We start from the raw sequence: 20,430 nt of genomic DNA, 5'->3' as shown, positions 1-20,430 counted from the left end.
AGGATCTATTCTCTTAGCGAACTTCAAGTAACAATACAGTATTCTAGACTGTAGTCACCATGTATATTTTCCCTGTAAAGCTTATTAATCTTGCATAACTGAAACTGTGTACCCTTTGGGCTTCATCTTCCCATACCCCAAGCCCCAAAAGCCACCATTCTACTCCTGCTTCTGTGAGGTTGACATTTTTACATTCCACTTATAAGTGAGATCATGCAGTATTTGTCTTTCTGTGCTGGGCTTACTTTACTTAACATAATGCCTCCCAGGTTCACCATGTTTTCAACAGAAGACAGGATTTCCTTCTTTTTTAAGGCTGAATAATATTCCATTTTCTTTATCCATTCATCCATCTGTAGACGCTTAGGTTAATTCTGTAACTTGGCTATTGTGAATAATACTACAGTGGACATGGGAGCACAGATATCTTTTGGACATACTGATTTCATTTCTCTTGAATATGAACCCAGAAATGGGATTGCTGGTAGTTCTGTCCTTCATTTTCTTTTTCTTCTTTTTTTTTAAGACACAGTCTTGCCCTATCACCAAGGCTGGAGTGCAATAGCACAATCTTGGCTCACTTCAACCTCCGCCTCCTGGGTTCAGGTGATTCTCCTGCCTCAGCCTCCCAAGTAACTGAGATTACAGGCACGTGCCACCATGCCCGGCTAATTTTTTGTATCTTTAGTAGTGATGGGGTTGCACCATGTTGGTCAGGCTGGTCTCGAACTCCTGACCTCGTGATCCACCCGCCTCCACCTCCCAAAGTACTGGGATTACAGGCATGAGCCACCATGCTCAGCCCTGCTGGTATTCATTTTCTGGGAAAATTTCTTACTGTATTGCATAATGGCTGTACCAGTTTACATTCCCACCAACAGTGTACAGGGTTCCCTTTTTTCCATGTCCTTGCCAATACTTACCTTTTATCTCTTTGATAATAGCCATTCTAACTTGGGCGAGATAATATCTCATTGTGGTTTTTATTTGTATTTCCCTCATGATTAGTGATGTTGGGCATTTTTTCATATTCCTGTTGGCCATTTATATGTCTTCTTTTGATAAATGGCTGTTCAGGTCCTTTGCCCATTTTTTAGTTGGATTATTTGTTTTCTTGCTACTGATTTGTTTGGATATTAACCCCTTGTCAGATGTATGGTTTGCAAATATTTTCTCCCATTCTGTGTATTGTCTGTCTTCTCTCTTTTGGTGGTTTCCTTTGCTTTGCAGAAGCTTTTTAGTTTGATACAATCTGATTTGTCTGTTTTTGTTTTTTGTTGCCTGTGCTTTTAGGGTTGTATCCAAAAAGCCATTGCCCAGATGAATGTCAAGAAGCTTTTTTCCCTATATTTCCTTCTAGTAGTTTTACAGTTTCAAGTCTTACATTTATGTCTCTAATCCATTTTGAGTTGATTTTTGTACATGACATGAAATAAGGATTGAGGCCAGGCGTGGTGGCTCATGCCTGTAATCCCACCACTTTGGGAGGCCAAGGAGGGCGGATCATGAGGTCAGGAGATCGAGACCATCCTGGCCAACATGGTGAAATCCTGTCTCTACCAAAAATACAAAAATTAGCTGGGTGTGGTGGTGTGCGCCTGTAGTCCCAGCTACTTGGGAGACTGAGGCAGGAGAATTGCTTGAACCTGGGAGGCGGAGGTTGCAGTGAGCCGAGATCATGTCACTGCACTCCAGCCTAGTGACAGAGCAAGACTCCGTCTCAAAAAAAAGAAAGAAAGAAAGAAGGGTTGAAATTTATTCTTCTGCATATAGATATTCAGTTTTCCCAGCACCATTTATTTAAGAGGCTTTTTCACATTGTGTGTTCTTGACACTTTTGTCAAAGATAAGTTGACAATAAATGTGCTCTCTATTCTGTTCCATTGGTCTATTTGTGTTTTTAATGCCAGTACCATGCTGTTTTGATTACTATAGCTCTATAGTGTATGTTGAAATTAGGTAGCATGATACCCCCAGCTTTGTTCTTTTTGCTCGCAATTACTTTGGTTATTCAGGGTCTTTTGTGGTTCCATATAAATTTTAGGATTTTTTCTATTTCTGTGAAAAATACCATTGGAATTTTTTTTTAAGAGGCAGAATCTTACTCTGTCACCCCGGCTGGGGTCCAGTGGAATAGTCATAGGTCACTGCAGCCTCAAATTCTTGGGCTCATACAATCCTCCCATCTCCCAAGTAGCTAGGTGTGTACCACCACACCTGGCCAATTTTGGTACTTTTTGGTAGAGATGGGGTTTCACCATGTTGCCCAAGCTAGTCTCGAACTCCTGGCCTCAAGTGATCCTACCACCTCAGCCTCTCAGCTAGGATTATAGATGTGAGCCACCACAACTGGTGGTTTTGTTCTTGATGTACCTTAAGTACCTAAAACAGTGCCTGAAATATAGCAGGTACTCAGTAAACATCTGATGAATTAAGTAATGTGTTTGGATTGTTCTGTGTTGTCACAGAAAAAGGGTTATTTATAACCATATAATAGTAAAAAACGACAGTCAAAATAATAGGCATTACATTTAATCTGTAGATCACTTTGGGTATTATGGATGTTTTAACAATATTAATTATTCTAATCCAGGCACATAGGATATATTTCCTTTTTTTTTTCTCATCTTCAGTTTCTTTCATCAGTGTTTTGTAGTTTTTAGTCTTTTACCTCCTTGGTTAAATTTATCCCTAAGTTTTTTTTTTTTTTTAAGGTTTTTTTCTTGTACTATTGTAGATGGAATTTTCTTGATTTCTTTTTTGGATAGTTTGTTGTTAGTGTATATTGTATTTTTATATGTTGATTTTATATTCCGCAATTTTTTTGAATTTATTAGTTTTAACAGATTTTTGGTGGAGTCTTTAAATATTAAGGATTTTTATATATAAGCTCATGTCACCTGCAGACAGACAATTTTACCTCTTTCTTTCTGGTTTGGATGCTTTTTGTTTTTATTTCTTCTTCTTGTGTAATTGCTCTGGCTAGGACTTCCATTACTATAATGAACAGAAGTGGTGAGAATGGGCATCTTTGTCTTATTCCTGATCTTAGAGGAAAAGGTTTAGCTTTTGACTGTTTTGAGTATGATATTAGCTGTGGGCTTGTCACATATAGCCTTTATTATGTTGAGGTATATCCCTTTTTTTTTTTTTTTTTTTTTTGAGATGGAGTCTTGCTCTGTCACCCATGCTGGAGTTCAGTGGCCCGATCTCGGCTCACTGCAAGCTCCACCTCCCGGGTTGACGCCATTCTCCTGCCTCAGCCTCTCCGAGTAGCTGGGACTACAGGCGCCCGCCACCACGCCTGGCTAATTTTTTTGTATTTTTAGTAGAGACAGGGTTTCACTGTGGTCTCGATCTCCTGACCTCGTGATCCACCCGCCTCGGCCTCCCAAAGTGCTGGGATTACAAGTGTGAGCCACCGCGCCCGGCCGGTATATCCCTTTTATGCCTAATTTATTGAGAGTTTTTATCATGAATGGGTGTTGAAATTTGTTAAGTGCTTTCTCTGGATCTATCAAGATGATATGATTTCTATTCTTCATTCTGTTAACGTGGCATATCCCATTTATTGATTTGCATATGTTGAACCATCCTTGCATTCCACGGATAGATCCTACTTGATTATGGTATATAATCTGTTTAATATGCTGTTGAATTCAGTTTGTTAGTATTTTGTTGAGGATTTTTGCATCTGTGTTCATCAGAGATATTGACCTGTAATTTTGTTTTCTCCTAGTGTTCCTTTCTGGTTTTGGTAGCAAGGTAATACCACCCTTATAAAATGAGTTTGGAAGTGTTCCATTTTCTCCAATTTTTGAAAGAGTTTGAGAAGGATCGATCTTAATTCTTCTTTGAAGAATGTTTGCTAGAATTCACCATTGAATCCATCAGGTCCTGCTTTTCTTGTTGGGAGGTTTTTCATTACTGATTGAGCCTCCTTACTCATATTAGTATGTTCAGATTTTCTATTTCTTCTTCATGATACAGTCTTGGTAAGCTGTATGTGTCTAGAGATTCATCAATTTTTTTCTAGATTATCCAATTTGTTGATGTATAATTGTTCATAGTAGTCTCTTAGGATCCTTTTTTTTTCTGTAGTATCAATTGTAATGTCTCCTCTTACATTTCTGATTTTACTTGAGTCTTCTCTTTTTTTCTTATTCTAATTAAAAGTTTGTCACTTTTTTATCTTGTCAAAAAAAAAACAAATCTAAGTTTCATTGATCTTTCCTATTATTTTTCTAACTTCTATTTCAGTTATTTCTGTTCTATTTCCTTCCTTCTGCTAACTTTGGGCTTAGTTTGTTCTTTTTCTAGTTCCTTGAGGTATAAAGTAAGATTTTTGAGATTTTTCTTTTTTCTTAATGTAGACATTTATCACCATAAACTTCTTAGAACTGCTTTTGCTGCATCCCTTAAGTTTTGGTATGTTGTGTTCCCTTTTCATTTGTCTCAAGATTTTTTTTTATTGCCCTTTGACTCATTGGTTGTTCAAGAATATGTTGTTCAATTTCCACATTCATGTGAATTTTCCAGTTTTCCTCCTTTTACCGATTCTAGTTTCATAATGTTATAGTTGAAAAGAACTTGAGGCTGGGCTCAGTGGCTCACACCTATAATCCCAGCACTTTGGGAGGCTGAGGTGGGTGGATCATGAGGTCAGGAGTTGAAGACCAGCCTGGCCAACTTGGTCTCTACTAAAAATACAAAAACAATAGCTGGGCATGGCAGCGGGCACCTGTAATCTCAGCTACTCAGGAGGCTGAGGCAGAGAATTGTTTGAGCCCAGGATCACGCCACTGCACTCCAGCCCGGGCGACAGAGCGAGATTCCGTCTCAAAAAAAAAAAAAGAAAAAAAGGAAAGGATACTTGAGGTGATTTCAGTCTACATTTGTTAAGGCTTGTTTTGTGGCCTAACATATGGACTATCCTGGAGAATATTCTCTGTGCACTTGAAAAGAATGTATATTCTGCTGCTGTTGGATAGAATGTTCTGCATATGTCTTGTTAGGCCCATTTGTATGGTGTTGTTCAAGTTTGCTCTTTCCTTACTGGTTTTCTGTCTGAATGATCTATCTATCGTCGAAAGTAAGTATTGAAGTCCCTTACTATTATTTATTGTTGTCTACCTCTTCCTTCAGTTCTGTTAATGTTTGCTTTATACATTTAGGTGCTCTAATGTTGGGTGCATTTATATTTACCAATGTTATATGCTCTTGATGAGTTGACACCTTTATCATTGTGTGGTAACTTTCTTTATCCCTTGTGATAGTTTTTTACTTAAAGTCTATTTTGTCTGATATAAATATAGCCACCCCTGGCTGGGCGCGGTGGCTCACGCCTGTAATCCCAGCTCTTTGGGAGACCAAGTCGGGCGGATCACGAGGTCAGGAGATAGAGACCATCCTCGCTAACATGGTGAAACCCTGTCTCTACTAAAAATACAAAAAATTAGCCAGGCGTGGTGGCAGGCACCTGTAGTCCCAGCTACTTGGGAGGCTGAGGCAGGAGAATGGCATGAACCCAGGAGGTGGAGCTTGCAGTGAGCCGAGATGGCACCACTGCACTCCAGCCTGGGTGACAGAGCGAGACTCCGTCTCAAAAAAATAAATAAATAAATAAAATAAATAAATATAGCCCCCCCTGCTCTCTTTTGGCTACCATTTGTGTGGAATATCTTTTTTTTGATCTCTACTTTCAGCCTATGTGTCCCCTTACACACATAGGCCTTTACAGATGGCTTCAGCAGGGGAAGCCCTTACCAGGTAGCTCATCCAGAGATTCTTGGGGGGCAACTGACAGGTTCTGCAGGTAGGTGGGCCTGGTGCCTTGGTCTTTGGGGGTAGCTTGGAGGCTGGGTCCTCTGCGGCAGGCCTGGCAGTGGAATCCACTAGGGTGGACCTTTTAAGTGGGTCTTCAGGTGAAACACCTGGAGCCCGGTAAGTGGATCTGCAGGAGCCAGCCTGGTGCAGGGGTGGGCCCTACCCTGAGCCTGCAGGGGCTGGCCTGATGCAGGGGTCCACTTGTCTGGGTCCATGAGAGTGGGCCTGGAGCCTAAGGCACCAGTTTCTTAAAGACAAGACTGGATCTTATTTCGAACCACCATCACATCTTGTACTGTGTCTGAAGTACATCAGGTGCTTATCAAGTTTATTTGTGTAGAGTCAGCCTTTAAACATTGGTCAGAGGCTTTGATGTAATGCAAAAATAAAATAAACGGAGACAGGTTACCCATGAGGAAATATTTGCTTCCAGATATTGTAGTACATTTCAGAATCAAGAGTATGCCACTGAGCTACAACTCAACAACAAACAAATAGCCTGAATAAAAAATAGGCAAAGAACTTGAATAGACATTTCTCCAAAAACGATATAGAAGTGACTAACAAGCATATAAAAAGAGGCTCAGCATCACTAATTATTAGGAAAATGCAAGTCAAAACCACAATGAGGTGTCTCCTCACACAGATTAGGGTGGCTACTATTTTAAAAAGTGTTGGCAAGGATGTGGAGAAATTGGAGCCCTGGTGCACTTTTGGTGAAAATGTAAAATGGTGCAGCTGCTACAGAAAACAGCATAGTAGTTCCTAAAAAAAATTAAAAATAGGATTATCATATCCAGCAATTCCACTTCTGGGATTTACATCCAAAGGAGTTGACAGCAGTTTCTCAAAAAGATATTTGTACAACCATGTACATAGCAACATTATTCATGATAGCCAAAAGGTAGAAGCAACTTGTGTCTATTGACAGATAAATGAGTAAATAAAGTGTGGGGTGTGTGTGGATACAGATACACACACACACACACTTAAATAATACTTAGCCTTTAAAAGGGAGGAAATTCTGACATATGCTATTAATACAACATGGATGAGCCTTGAGGACATTATGCCAAGTGAAATAAGTCAGACACAAAATGACAAATATTATATGATTCTACTTTTTTGAGCTACCTAGAGTAGCCAACACAAAGTAATATGGTAAAAATCATAGAAAACACAAAGTAAAATGGTAGTTTCCAGGAGCTGGGAGGAGGAAGAAGTGGGTAACTGTTGCTTAATTGGTGATTGAATTTTATAAGATGAAAAAGTTTAGAGATGTGGTTGTACAACAATGTTAATATACTTAACACTACTGAACTATACACCCAAATAGTAAATAAATAGTTAAGATGGTACTTTTACCTAGGTCTAGGTTAACTTAAAGCTTTATTGGAAGGGCTTTGTGAAATGATTAAAGAAATTGTATCTTTATCTTTGGTTCTAATCTAAGCTTTTGTTTCTTTTCACAGTGCAGCCTTCATATTCATGCTTCCTACAGCATCTCCCAGAAACTGAATGTTCCAATGGCCCCACTCTCAGAGCCGAATGCTGTAGGCATTGTCATTGCTCATGGTAAGGAACCTCCCACTCACCACCTCCAACTGGAACAGTGGCTGAGCACACTGAAACTCAGCCGCAGGCTTTGAACGCTCTGAGAAGAAACACTGTGGATGCTTTTACATTCATTTGGTAGAATTTCTTACATTATAACAACACTTTGGGTTTTTCATCAACTTTTATCAGAGAGAGCAACGCAACTTCTCCCAAGTTTTTGGTGGTTTTCTTTCCTACTAAAAGAGGCTTGATGGGAAATAATCAGAATAAATTCATTCAAAATTATTCTCTCTGGAGTAAATGCTGTCTGTTTCATTGCCTATTTGTGCTAATGAGATGGTGGATTATATTGCAGGTAGCGTGGGGGATGCCATCTCAGTGATGGTTCCAGATGTGTACATCTCAGATGATGGGGGCTACTCCTGGACAAAGATGCTGGAAGGACCCCACTATTACACCATCCTGGATTCTGGAGGCATCATTGTGGCCATTGAGCACAGCAGCCGTCCTATCAATGTGATTAAGTATGCATGAACTCATCTCACACACACTGTCTGCATAGAGGGCAACTGGGGGAATGTTCTTCAGTTTATTGGGGGGATGTTACAGACTATAATTCAAATTTTTGCATTTGACAGAACTATAGATAAGATTCTAGAAAGGATTGCTTTTAATTGGCAACTCAGATTAAATGGCATTGTTTTTTCTTCTGACTGCATCTAGCTAACATACTTGTCACTTCTTAAAAACATTCTTTCTGGGTTGGGCGCAGTGGCTCATGCCTGTAATCCTAGCATTTTGGGAGGCCAAAGCAGGAGGATTGCTTGAGCCCAGGAGTTCAAGACTAGCCTGGGCAACATAGGGAGACCCTGTCTCTAATATTATTTCAATCAAAAAAAAAAAACCATATATATATTCTTTCTGTCTACAAAATTATTATGGAAGTGTTCAAGCACTCTAGATTGAAAATGACTTCTTAAGTACAAGTTCTGAGCTGGGTGCAGTGGCACACACCTGTAATCCCAGCATTTTGAGAGGCCAAGGTGGGTGGATCGCTTGAGCCCAGGAGTTCAAGACCAGCCTGGGCAATGTGACAAAACCCTATCTCCACAAAAAAAAAAAAAAAAGAAAAATTAGCTGGGCGTGGTGGTGCACGCCTTTGGTTCCAGCTACTTGGGAGGCCGAGGTGGGAGGATCACCTGAGGAGGTCGAGGCCACAATGAGCTGAGATCATACCACTACACTCCAGCCTGGGTGACAGAGTGAGATCCCGTCTCAAAAAAAAAAAAAAGAAGTATAAGTTCTTATAAAATAATTTGATTGTTATTTATTTATTTAGTGAGATGGAGTTTCGCTCTTGTCACCCAGGCTGGAGTGCAATGGTGCAATCTTGGCTCACTGCAACCTCCACCTCCCAGGTTCAAATGATTCTTGTGCCTCAGTCACCTGAGCAGCTGGGATTACAGACATGCACCACCACACCCAGCTAATTTTTGTGGGGTTTTTTTTTTTGTTTCGTCATGTTGGTCAGGCTGGTCTCGAACTCCTGACCTCAGGTGATTCACCTGCCTCAGCCTCCCAAAATTCTGGGATTACAGGCATGAGCCACTACAGCCAGCCTTAAATTTATTAATTTAAAAGCCAGTTCTTACCTGGGTCACTCTCCTGTCTTTCCTTTGAAATAATTTCTGTAAAGGTATTTACTTTCATACTCTCTCTGAACAAATCTCTTTTCCTTATCCTGTTAACCACAGACATTTAAAGTTAAAATAGTTGGCCAGGTGCGGTGGCTCACGCCTGTAATCCCAGCACTTTGGGAGGCCAAGGCGGGAAGATTACCTGAGGTCGGGAGTTCAAGACCAGCCTGACCAACATGTGAAACTCCATTTCTACTAAAAATACAAAAATTAGCTGGGTGTGGTGGCACGTGCCTGTAATCCCAGCTACTCAGGAGGCCGAGGCATGAGAATCACTTGAACCCAGGAGGCAGAGGCAGTGAGCCGAGATCGCGCCACTGCACTCCAGCCTGGTGTCAGAGCGAGACTCCAGCCTGGTGACAGAGCGAGACTGCATCTCAGAAAAAAAAAGAAAAGTTAAAATAGTTGTCAGCCAATAAGCCATCACCTAAATGTAAGGGATTTTGTCTGGTTTGAGATCAAAAAGCCAGAGTGGTTTTCTGAATTCCCAGTACACATTGATCCTCTGTCATGATCTTTCTCTAATTGTGATTTCAGGTTCTCCACAGACGAAGGTCAATGCTGGCAAACCTACACATTCACCAGGGACCCCATCTATTTCACTGGCCTAGCTTCAGAACCTGGAGCTAGGTCCATGAATATCAGCATTTGGGGCTTCACAGAATCTTTCCTGACCAGCCAGTGGGTCTCCTACACCATTGATTTTAAAGATATCCTTGAAAGGAACTGTGAGTGTCTCCTTTGACCTTTTCCACCAGAAACTTGTAAGCCCATTTTCCTAAATAATCAATATGGTTTAATTTCTTTTAGCTGGAATCAGCAGATGCATATGCATATGAAAGAGGATTGACAGATATTCTGTGTGGGTGATTAAGTAATGGAATGGCATCAGAAAAACAGCCTCCTCCTTGGTGCTAGCACTGTCCAGGAGAAATATGAGGGCCACATATGTCATTTAAATTATTCTGTCAGCTACATTATAAAAGTAAAAAGAAAGGTGATATTAATAAAATAAACTTGATATATCCAAAATATTATCATTTCAACATTAAGCAATATTAAAGGCCCAGAAAATAGCTTCAGAAAAGGATTCACAATGTTCATAGCACAGTGTTCCCGAAGTGTCAGAAGCAAACCCTAACCTCACTGCCAAACAAAGGTGCTGACATTATACTAAGAAATAAGGGGAATGGCCGGGCGCGGTGGCTCATGCCTGTGATCCTAGCACTTTGGGAGGCCAAGACAGGCAGATCACGAGGTCAGGAGTTCAAGACCAGCCTGGCCAACAGGGCAAAACCCCGTCTCTACTAAAAATAGAAAAATTAGCCAGGTGAGGTGGCGGGTGCCTATAATCCCAGCTAGTTGGGAGGCTGAGGCAGGAGAATCATTTGAACCCGGGAGGAAGAGGTTGCAGTGAGCCAAGATCATGCCATTGCACTCCAGCCTGGGCAACAAGAGCAAGACTCCATCTCAAAAGAAGAAGGGGGATAAAGAAACACACTGGAAAAAGGATGACCTGTAGTTAAGTATTGGCATAATACAATAAAAGACTTAACGTTTCTAGACACTTTAGTTGAATTTGGTCCTTTGAGACTGTCATGGACTCATTTCCTCAGCGTGTTGATTTAGTGACTCCTGAAGGAGCAGACCCTTGGTTTGGACCTTACTTTTCCGTAAGACGTTCAAATAGATTTAATGCCTGAGGGTCGCTGTCATCTAAATCCATTCAGTAGGCTGTACAGAAGCTGGCCTGGGAGTTCTCCCCTCAGCTGGCAGTTCTCCAGTTACCCCTAAAGTGTAATGTCATTAAAAGATTTGTTAAGCACCTGCTCTTTAGCAGGCTCTATGCTGGTCTTCATATCCCAAAGGGTAAAACCTAATCCACTGTCTTTAGGTCACAGCCTTTGAGTCATTTTTCCAGTAGATGATACGACATACTAAGCCAGAAACTAGGTTTATCAGCAATCTGCATTTGAGAGCCAGTCAACTGAGCTAGAAGTCTAGGAAGAGGATGTTTTCCCTTCTGCCTTAAGCCAATGAACACATGGTGAAATCGAACCTGTGCTCTTGGCTAATTAGTATCTTGTCCTAAACAAAGAGCTCCCTGGCCCTGAGTGGAGAATATCTGGTTGCTTACCTCTGACAGCTCCTACTGACTGAGGGCGTAGATGTGCAAGACACACGCAGCAGCCTCTTAGTTTGGAAGTAACTTGAGAGATTTTCTATCCAGCTTCCCACTTCAAAACAAATAGGGTTTTTCCTAATCCTCAGATGGATGTTGAGATGGAAAGAATACTCTTTTGGCATGAGGAAATGCGATTGCTAGTAGGCTCTAGACTAGTGTAACTTTTTGTTTGCAATTCCAAAATGAAGGAATAGGTTGAGTCAGACATGCCCACTTTCCCTCTCCTTGTTCTTCCTATAGCCTGGCAGCTGCTTCCCGTGGGTGGGTTCTGTGCTGTGCACTTTCCTAAACAGTGTTTCTCTCCTTTAGGTGAAGAGAAGGACTATACCATATGGCTGGCACACTCCACAGACCCTGAAGATTATGAAGATGGCTGCATTTTGGGCTACAAAGAACAGTTTCTGCGGCTTCGCAAGTCATCCGTGTGTCAGAATGGTCGAGACTATGTTGTGACCAAGCAGCCCTCCATCTGCCTCTGTTCCCTGGAGGACTTTCTCTGGTATCAGCATTCCTCAGATTTCTCTGTCTCCCTTTCCCTGTTGGAGGAGGTGAAAGACAGTTTTCTTATATGGCTAACAAATATTGAAATCCAGCCGGGTGCGGTGGCCCACACCTGTAATCTCAGCACTTTGGGATGCCAAGGCAGGCGGGTCACTTGAGGCCAGGAATTCGAGACCAGCCTGGTCAACATGGTGAAACCCTGACTCTACAAAAAAAAAAAAAAAAAATTTAGCAGGGCTTGGTGGCTTACGCCTATAATCCCAGCTGCTCAGGTGGCTGAGACACAAGAATCACTTGAACCTGGGAGGCAGAGGTTGCAGTGAGCTAAGATCATGCCGTTGCACTCCAGCCTGGGTGACAGAGCGAGACTCTTGTCCCAAAAAAAATTGAAACCCTTTTCCCCAAGAGTGGAGAACTGCTGCTTCTTATCAAGGAAACTGAGGCACAGAGAAAGGAAACCAGAATTGTTAATAATGAGACAGATAACATATATTAGACAGTTAATTATTGGGCAGAACCAGCAACAAACCTGAGAAATCCTGAGTTGACAGTGGTGTGAAGGAGAGGAGTGATGTAAGAAAGAAGAGAATAAAACAAAAATCTGTAGAAAATGAAAAGACAAAAACACCAGAAGAAGTGGTAGAGGAGCAAAGAGGAAATTGGACTTTAGAAAACAGCCTGAGGCCAGGCACAGTGGCTCATGCCTGTAATCCCAGCACTTTGGGAGGCCGAGGCGGGTGGATTGCTTAAAGTCAGGAGTTTGAGACCAGCTTGGGCAATATGACGAGACCCTGTCTCAAACAAAAAAAAGAAAGAAAAAGCCCCTTGACAGCATGAGCTCAGCAGGCGGACACTAGGTTCTGGATCCTCTGCAAGAATCAAGGCAGAGAGATGGTGGTTGGTCCTGAGACTAGAGGTGACATCAATATAGTCATGGTCCCATCAAGGTTTAGAGGCCATCAAAGTGGACTCCCTAGAGTTCAGGACCATCCAGACTTAAGGATTAGTTACTTGGCTGGCATTGGGTTAGTTGATTATATAAGGGCGTGAGTCCCTGGATAGCTTAAATGAGGTAATTTTTGGGCACATAAGAGGAACTGCTTCACATCACAGATGATAATCTTATGGAACTTGTTACCTGCAAAAGATACTGACACAAGATAAAAGTAGATCCTAAAGGATTTGGACAAAGAAGGCAGGCAGATAGCAGCCATGGCCCTTTACATCATCATGTTCTCTCAAATCGCAGGTGACAATAGAATACAGGTCTGACCAAAATGCAGGTCTGACGCAGTGTCGTTCCTCCTGCATGGCTCACACCTGTGTGTGGCATGATTAAGGGTCCTCCCTTCTCTGTTTCAGTAAGGATCACTTTTGGTGTTCCAGTAGGGCTGGAGGTCATCGATAAACCTGTAACACTCTAAAGGGTTCTCTCCTATCCTCAACTCCAAATATGCCAAGCTCTTCACCTGTGCTTCTGCTCTTCTCCAGCAATGCCATGGTTCTTCAGACCTCCATGCCACTGCACATGATGCTTCCTCTGCCTGAAAAGTCTTTTCACAGTCCCTGCTTCACCCCCAAGTCTGGCGACTTCCCACTTAGCCTTTCATACTTAGCTCAGATATCACCACTGGATGGGCTTTCCCTCATCTAGACCCCCAGAGTTCCCCTATTACAGCACTTACTATGTTTTAATTACTATTTATAGGTTTGCTTCCATCATTAAGCCCCAAATTCCTTGGAAGCATATTCTATTCTATAATAATATAGTAATCATGATAGCAGCTAACATTTATTGAGCACTAACTCTATACTAGGCACTGTCCTAAGCAATTTACATTTAACCTCACAACAGAGAGGACATGACTGATGTGCCCGTGGGAAGTGGCAGAGCTGGGATGTGAAACTGGCATCCCAACTCCAGAGCCCACATGTTTGGGAAGTGGGTCCTTTATGAGTGAGAAGAGTACTCACAAAAATCCAGAAATTTCTGATTGAATACCTAAAACTCTTACCCAAATTTCCTCCTGTTATTTGAAGGGTGATATCTTCAGCATCTTTTGTTCTCCATACCCTCTCTCCTAAATACTTACCAGAAAAACCTTGAAATACAAGCAGCATCCATATATTCCCCAAATACTCATTGAATACCAGCTGTGCGCAAGTAATGAAAAGTGATAATGGAAAATTTGTTGCAAAACAGAAGGTGCCAGGTGCCATGGGGATTTAGAAAAGGAAGAGAGTATTTCATGTAGAGCTGAAAGGAAGTGGGTCAAAGAAGGCCTTGTTGAGGTGGTGGTATGAGAGCTGAGCATTGACAAATGGTAGGATTTGACCGTGAGCATCTGGGAAGAAGCAGGTCATCAATGCCAGTGGACTGCTGCAAGCAGAGACACCAACAGCATGATCAAGGAAGGGTGTCCTGGAAGATAGGCCATTGGGGAAGTCATAGTAATCATGATAAAGAAGTAAGTAGGGCCCAGAAGGGGGATCCTCAGGCTAAATTTTCCACTGAGATAGTGGGAAGGAAGGTAATGTCATGGACAAATACGGAAATGATAAGGAGAGCCTGGCACAAAGGAGAAAACATGATGTATTTTGAACGTCTTATTTCTTTGAGGTTTTGTCAGCATATTTAGGTGGGATATCCAGCATGTATTTGAAATATAGGATTTGACATATAGGATTGAAATGTAGGATTAGAACTCAAGAGAGGTAGAGGAGCAAAGAGGAAGTTTTAGTTGCAACCAAAAAGAGTTGTGATCACTAAGGGAGAGCAGATAGAGAAAAAGTAAGAGAATGCATTATACCTGCCCCCTGCCCCCAGCAAAAGACTACATTTATGGGTTAGGAAGAAAGAAGAGCAAGCAGTGGCAGGGGCAGCAGAGGGCAGAGAAACAGATGAGTACAGCTTTACCAATGCCAAGGTGGGCAGGGGCACAACAGTATGTCAGATGCTGCAGAATGGATGGTCTGGGGGAATGAGACCCGAGAGGGCTCCACTGAATTTGAGGATTATTGAGCCTTGGGGGCACTGCAGACACTCATTTTCTTTTCTTTTCTTTTCCTTTTTTTTTGAAACGGAGTCTCCTGCTGTCGCCCAGGCTGGAGTACAGTAGTGCAATCTCGGCTCACTGCAACCTCCACCTCCCGGGTTCAAGCGATTCTTCTGCCTCAGCCTCCTGAGTAGCTGGGATTATAGGCACACACCACTGCACCCGGCTAATTTTTTGCATTTCTGGTAGAGACGGGGTTTCACCATGTTGGCCAGGCTGGTATTGAACTCTTGACTTCAGGTAATCCACCTGCCTCGGCCTCCCAAGTGCTAGGATTATAGGCATGAGCCACCATGCCCGGCCCAGACACTTATTTTCAAAGTTGCAGAAGGGGTTGAAGCCAAAATGCATGGAAGAAAAAATAAATGAGTAAAATAAGACAAGTAAAAAAATATTCTTTTGAGAAATGTGGGTAGTAAGGGAGAGGTGGGTTAAGGAAGTAATTTCTAAGGTCAAGCCATGCAGGCTAAGGAGATGCTGCCAGCTAAGTGGGGGGGATTGATTGTTCCCCTCATACTCAGGGAAGCAAGACCCCAGGGCAGGTCGGAGGAGGGGAACCAAGGATGCTCATAGAGTCAGCCCTGGAGATTGTCAGCAGACATTGTTTCTTTGGGGTAAACAGGAAAAGGAGAGCAGTGGGTGGCACTATGAAGAGATGGGGTGGAATGGAGGACAGAAAAAGGTGTTTACATGGAAGGCAAAGACTATCTAAGAAGCTAAGAGGAACAGAAGTGGGGAAGACAGAAAAATTTGCCGTGTACCACAAGGGCAACATAATGACATTTGGAGGTAAAGAAAAGAATTGCTGGCTGGGCGCAATGACTCATGCCTGTAATCCCAATACTTTGGGAGGCTGAGGCAGGTAGATCTCTTGAGCTCAGGAGTTTGAGATCAGGCTGGGCAATATGGCAAAACCCTGTCTACAGAAAATACAAAAATTAGCGAGGCACCGTGGTTCACGCCTGTAATGCCAGCACTTTGGGAGGCCGAGGGGGACAGATCACTTGAGCCCAGTAATTCAAAACAAGCCTGAGCAATGTGTCAAGACCTCATCTTTACAAAGAATTAGACGAGCATGGTGGTGCATGCATGTGGTTCCAGCTCCTTGGGAGGCTGAAGTGGAAAGATCACTTGAGCCCAGGTGGTTGAAGCTACAGTGTTCATGCCACTGTACTCCAGCCTGGGCAACAGAGCGAGACCCTGTCTCAAAAAAAAGGGAGGGGGAAGAAAAAAAAAGAATTGCCAAGTATCCCTGAGTTGAGAGCTGCTGCTGATGCTGAGGTTTCTGTGTGAGTCTCCACCCCCCTGCAGGCTGCATCAGTCACCTCCCTGTGCCATAGCTGCCTGCAGTGCACAGCCTCAGGGCCCTAGCTAGTCCTACCCCCACCAGGCCTGACCCATAAGCTTCTTTTCCTTAATAAGGCCCTCTCTGGCGGGGCACGGTGGCTCACGCCTGTAATCCCAGCACTTTGGGAGGCCGAGGTGGGCATATCACAAGGTCAGGAGTTCAAGACCAGCCTGACCAACATGGTGAAACCCTATCTCTACTAAAAATAAAAAATTAGCCAGGCATGGTGGCACACACCTGTAATCCCAGCTACTCAGAAGGCTGAGGCAGGAGAGTCGCTTGAACCCAGAGGCGGAGGTTGCAGTGAGCCAAGAACATGCCACTGCACTCCAGCCTAGGCGAGAGAGCGGGACTCCGTCTCAAAAAAAAAAAAAAAAAAAGCCCTCTCCATGTCTGTTTTCCTAAATCGACCTCCTTCAGAGGTGTCACAGGACTTCCTGAGCTACTTTCTAACAACCCAAGACTGGAATGTTAACCATCCACTACCCCACATAACCCTTCATTATTAGTCACTTACAGTCTTCCAGCTGCTTTGAAAGGTACTTTATTTGCTGACTCTTGCAGTGATTTTGGCTACTACCGTCCAGAAAATGACTCCAAGTGTGTGGAACAGCCAGAACTGAAGGGCCACGACCTGGAGTTTTGTCTGTACGGAAGAGAAGAGCACCTAACAACAAACGGGTGAGGTGGCCTTTTCTCCCTTGTCATGATGGATGAGGTGTTCTTGTTCAGAGTGAAAGCTGCTTCTCTCCACCTGAGATCCAAGCCCTACTTTAGAGCACTATTTTTGGTGGGGTTGGGGAGGGGCAGGATGTGAAGGCCTCCTTCAAGGGTCAACTACAGGAGGTGAGCCATGGGTGCTTGGTGTCAGAGGACTCAACCCCACCAACACCACGAGGCAGAGGGCAGGAGAACAAGCTCGGCCAGATCCTGCACCCCTGCCTCCCGCCCACCACCCCCAGGAAGGGAGGAGAGGCGAGGGACCCACAGGCAGAATGACAGAAGCGTCCCATCCACAATGAATGTCCATCACTCGTCTGGCACAGTTTAGGCACAGCCAGGGAGAGCTCTGTCTGATAGGACTTTCTTTGGTGATGGAAGTGTTCTGTAATTTGCTGTGCCCAATATGATAGTCACTAGCCACACGTAGCTGTGGACACTAGTGTAACTGAGGAACTGAAATTTTCATTTTAATCAATTTTAATTTAGCCACCATATTGGACAGTGCTGCTCTAGAGGGGCCTCATTACCTCGCTCCCCTCATAACTTCCCCTCTCCCATTTTGTACCACTTGTTAATGAGCTTTTTTGGGGTCACATTTCTTTGGCACAGTCTCTTAGGTAGAAAGAACAGGCATGTTTCTGACAGCAGGGGACAGAGATGCTTAGTTTGCTTAAGGCCTGAAACTACACAAAATATCCCCCAAAACATCCCTGTGGACATTCCCCCCAGGCCTGAAAGATGACGTAAGGATGGGAAGCTTTTCGGCAGCTTTTCAAATCTTGTTTCCAAGAAATAGGCAGGTACCCAGGAATACATCCTTATCTTCTGTTACCAAATCTTCTCTGCCTGGTAGGTACCGGAAAATTCCAGGGGACAAATGCCAGGGTGGGGTAAATCCAGTTCGAGAAGTAAAAGACTTGAAAAAGAAATGCACAAGCAACTTTTTGAGTCCGGAAAAACAGGTATGTTAAAATAGGTCTAGTTTTCAGGTACAAATGGGATTTTGTGTTCTGCCAAGAAAAATCAAAGTTAAAGCATCAAGAGTTTTGTTGCTGATACAAAGTGGTCAAACTACTTCTGTCAGGCTTCCCTTTACACAGGAAACTGTTAGCATGAAGGATGGGTCATGTAACCCAGTGATAAGCTCACCCTACCGAAAGCTCTTTTCTTATTGAGGGTTGGGGGATGATATTCTGTAAAGCTGTAAAATTCTTAAAATCATACAGTTATGGAAATTTCTGAGGCTGAGAGTCATTTAGGAAAGCTCAAAAAGGTTGTCTGTGGGCTGGGTACAGTGGCTCACACCTGTAATCCCAGCACTTTGGAAGTCCAAGGCGGGCGGATCACTGAGGTCAAGAGTTCAAGACCAGGCTGTCCAACATGGTGAAACCCTGTCTCTACTAAAAATACAAAAATTAAAATTACAAAAATTAGCTGGGTGTGGTGGTGTACACCTGTAGTCCCAGTTACTCGGGAGGCTGAGGCAGGAGAATCGTGTGAACCTGGGTGCCAAGATCGTGCTGCTACACTCCAACCTGGGCAACAGAGCAAGACTCCGTACCAAAAAAAAAAAGGTTGTCTGTGAAGGGCCATAACCTGGAGTTGTGCATGTGTGGAAGAGAAGAGCACTGGGCAATAGGTAGGGTGGACTTTGACCAAGTCATGTTAAGGATGTCCAAAGTGAAAAATTGAGCTATGGTAATGGGCTGGTTTTCATTTAAATGAAGCAAGTTACCTGTTGGGCATGGTGGCTTACTCCTGTATAGTCCCAGCACTTTGGGAGGCTGAGGTGGGCAGATCAGTTGAGGCTATGAGTTGGAGACCAGCCTGGGCAACATGGAGAAACTCCATCTTTACAAAAAAAATACAAAAATTAGCCGGATGTGGTGGTGTGTGCCTGTAGTCCCAGCTGCTCAGGAGGGACTGCCTCCCCTTCCTCGCCTGAGCCTGGGAGGTCAAGGCTGCAGTGAGCCATGATCGTATCACTGCACTCCAGCCTGGGTGACAGAGTGAGATCCTGTCTCAATTTAAAAAAAAAAAAAAAAAAAAGGTTATGAGGCTGCATCCAAATATGTAGCACTGAACTACCTGTGGAATTGGAGATGTATAAAGAGGAAACCTCTTGATAATGACACTAGACCAGCAGCATGACTTCAGATGCTAAACAGCAGTCCCGTTTCCCAATTCGTAATAGGAGAGGTCAAGCTGGATCACCTGCAGTCCCTCCTCTCTGCTGTTCTAAGGGATGAGGGACTGACAAGGGGTGGGATTAAGGAGATGATGGGAGAGGAGTGTGTGGGTGTGTGTATTGGTAAGGGGGCGAGTTCCTCCTTCTGTGCACTCTTGTCCTGGGCTCCTGGTGACTCTCCTCAGAGTGTTCGTGTGTGTGATTGCACAGGACTCCCACCCACAGGGACACAGCTTGTCCTAGAATCCAGCTCCGCCTCCTCTGGGATACATTGAAAACACACACTCCCTATTTCCCACCCAGAAGCAGGTAGGTCACATGCAAACAATGATATGATAAGGCTTATTTGTAACAATATATAAAAAATTAAGTAAACAAATAAATCTTGGTGTCATATAATGGCCTGTCTGGTTCTTCTGACACAGGTTCTTCCCAGATAATGGCCCTGTTCTAGAGTCATTCGGCCCACTGTTATAGTAGTCTCCCTTTCGTACTCCACCCTTAAGCCCCAAGACTTGTGAACAGTGGTAGTGTGGAGCAGTCATACTTGATCTAGGCAGTTGCCCAGGCTTCCAGTGTAACTTTGACATTTAAGCCACGGAATTTGAAGGTTCAAGGCAGTTGGAGCTAAGATGACTCTCTGCCAGCTATAATATTCTCCTGGTAACACTGAGATGGTTAATCTTGGGGGGTTGGAAAAGAGCCATCATTAAGCGCATCAGGACTGCAGATCATTCACAAAGAGATGAGAAGAATGAGTGGCTGCCTTGACCTCAGTCCTAGGATATGCATGCCTAAAACTTTTGTGTTTATGTTTTAATTTCTCAAGAATTCCAAGTCAAATTCTGTTCCAATTATCCTGGCCATCGTGGGATTGATGCTGGTCACAGTCGTAGCAGGAGTGCTCATTGTGAAGAAATATGTCTGCGGGGGAAGGTAAGGAACACAGAAGTCAATCCAAGGTACTGAGTTCAAGCCAGAAGGCTGATCTAGGGCATATGGCTGAGTCTACTCTTGGCAAAAACTAGGTCCTTGCAGTACTGTTCCTGAAAAATCAGGCCCAAATCTTCTCATGTCTTACATTTTTCGTATGTCAACCATGGACTGTGCTTTCTGTGTCTGTGATGCGTTCCTGAGTGTATAAAACTGAGAAAGTCCACAGTCCTGTAAGAAACACACCCCTGCTGTGTACCACCGAGTGTTAAGGAGGTTTCTGTTCACAGGTTCCTGGTGCATCGATACTCTGTGCTGCAGCAGCATGCGGAGGCCAATGGCGTGGATGGTGTGGATGCTTTGGACACAGCCTCCCACACTAATAAAAGTGGTTATCATGATGACTCAGATGAGGT

The 20,430-nt window shown here is 43.4% G+C and overlaps 1 protein-coding gene across 3 annotated transcripts in view; it reads left to right on the top strand.

Annotated features, from left to right (window-relative positions):
- The window catches only part of SORT1 (sortilin 1), an 89,157-nt gene that overhangs the window by 64,063 nt on the left and 4,664 nt on the right, over positions 1–20,430 (top strand). For all 3 annotated transcript variants that reach the window (XM_063624483.1, XM_063624482.1, XM_063624484.1), the window contains exons 12-19: positions 7,299–7,401; positions 7,739–7,907; positions 9,618–9,808; positions 11,575–11,764; positions 16,735–16,851; positions 17,747–17,855; positions 19,911–20,017; positions 20,305–20,428. In XM_063624483.1, coding sequence (XP_063480553.1) covers positions 7,299–7,401; positions 7,739–7,907; positions 9,618–9,808; positions 11,575–11,764; positions 16,735–16,851; positions 17,747–17,855; positions 19,911–20,017; positions 20,305–20,428 — 1,110 coding nt within the window. The remainder of the gene's footprint in view (positions 1–7,298; positions 7,402–7,738; positions 7,908–9,617; positions 9,809–11,574; positions 11,765–16,734; positions 16,852–17,746; positions 17,856–19,910; positions 20,018–20,304; positions 20,429–20,430) is intronic.

Source organism: Symphalangus syndactylus, chromosome 12, assembly GCF_028878055.3.
Source record: "Symphalangus syndactylus isolate Jambi chromosome 12, NHGRI_mSymSyn1-v2.1_pri, whole genome shotgun sequence".
Classification (NCBI taxonomy): domain Eukaryota; kingdom Metazoa; phylum Chordata; class Mammalia; order Primates; family Hylobatidae; genus Symphalangus; species Symphalangus syndactylus.
This window is presented reverse-complemented; position numbering and strand designations above follow the sequence as displayed.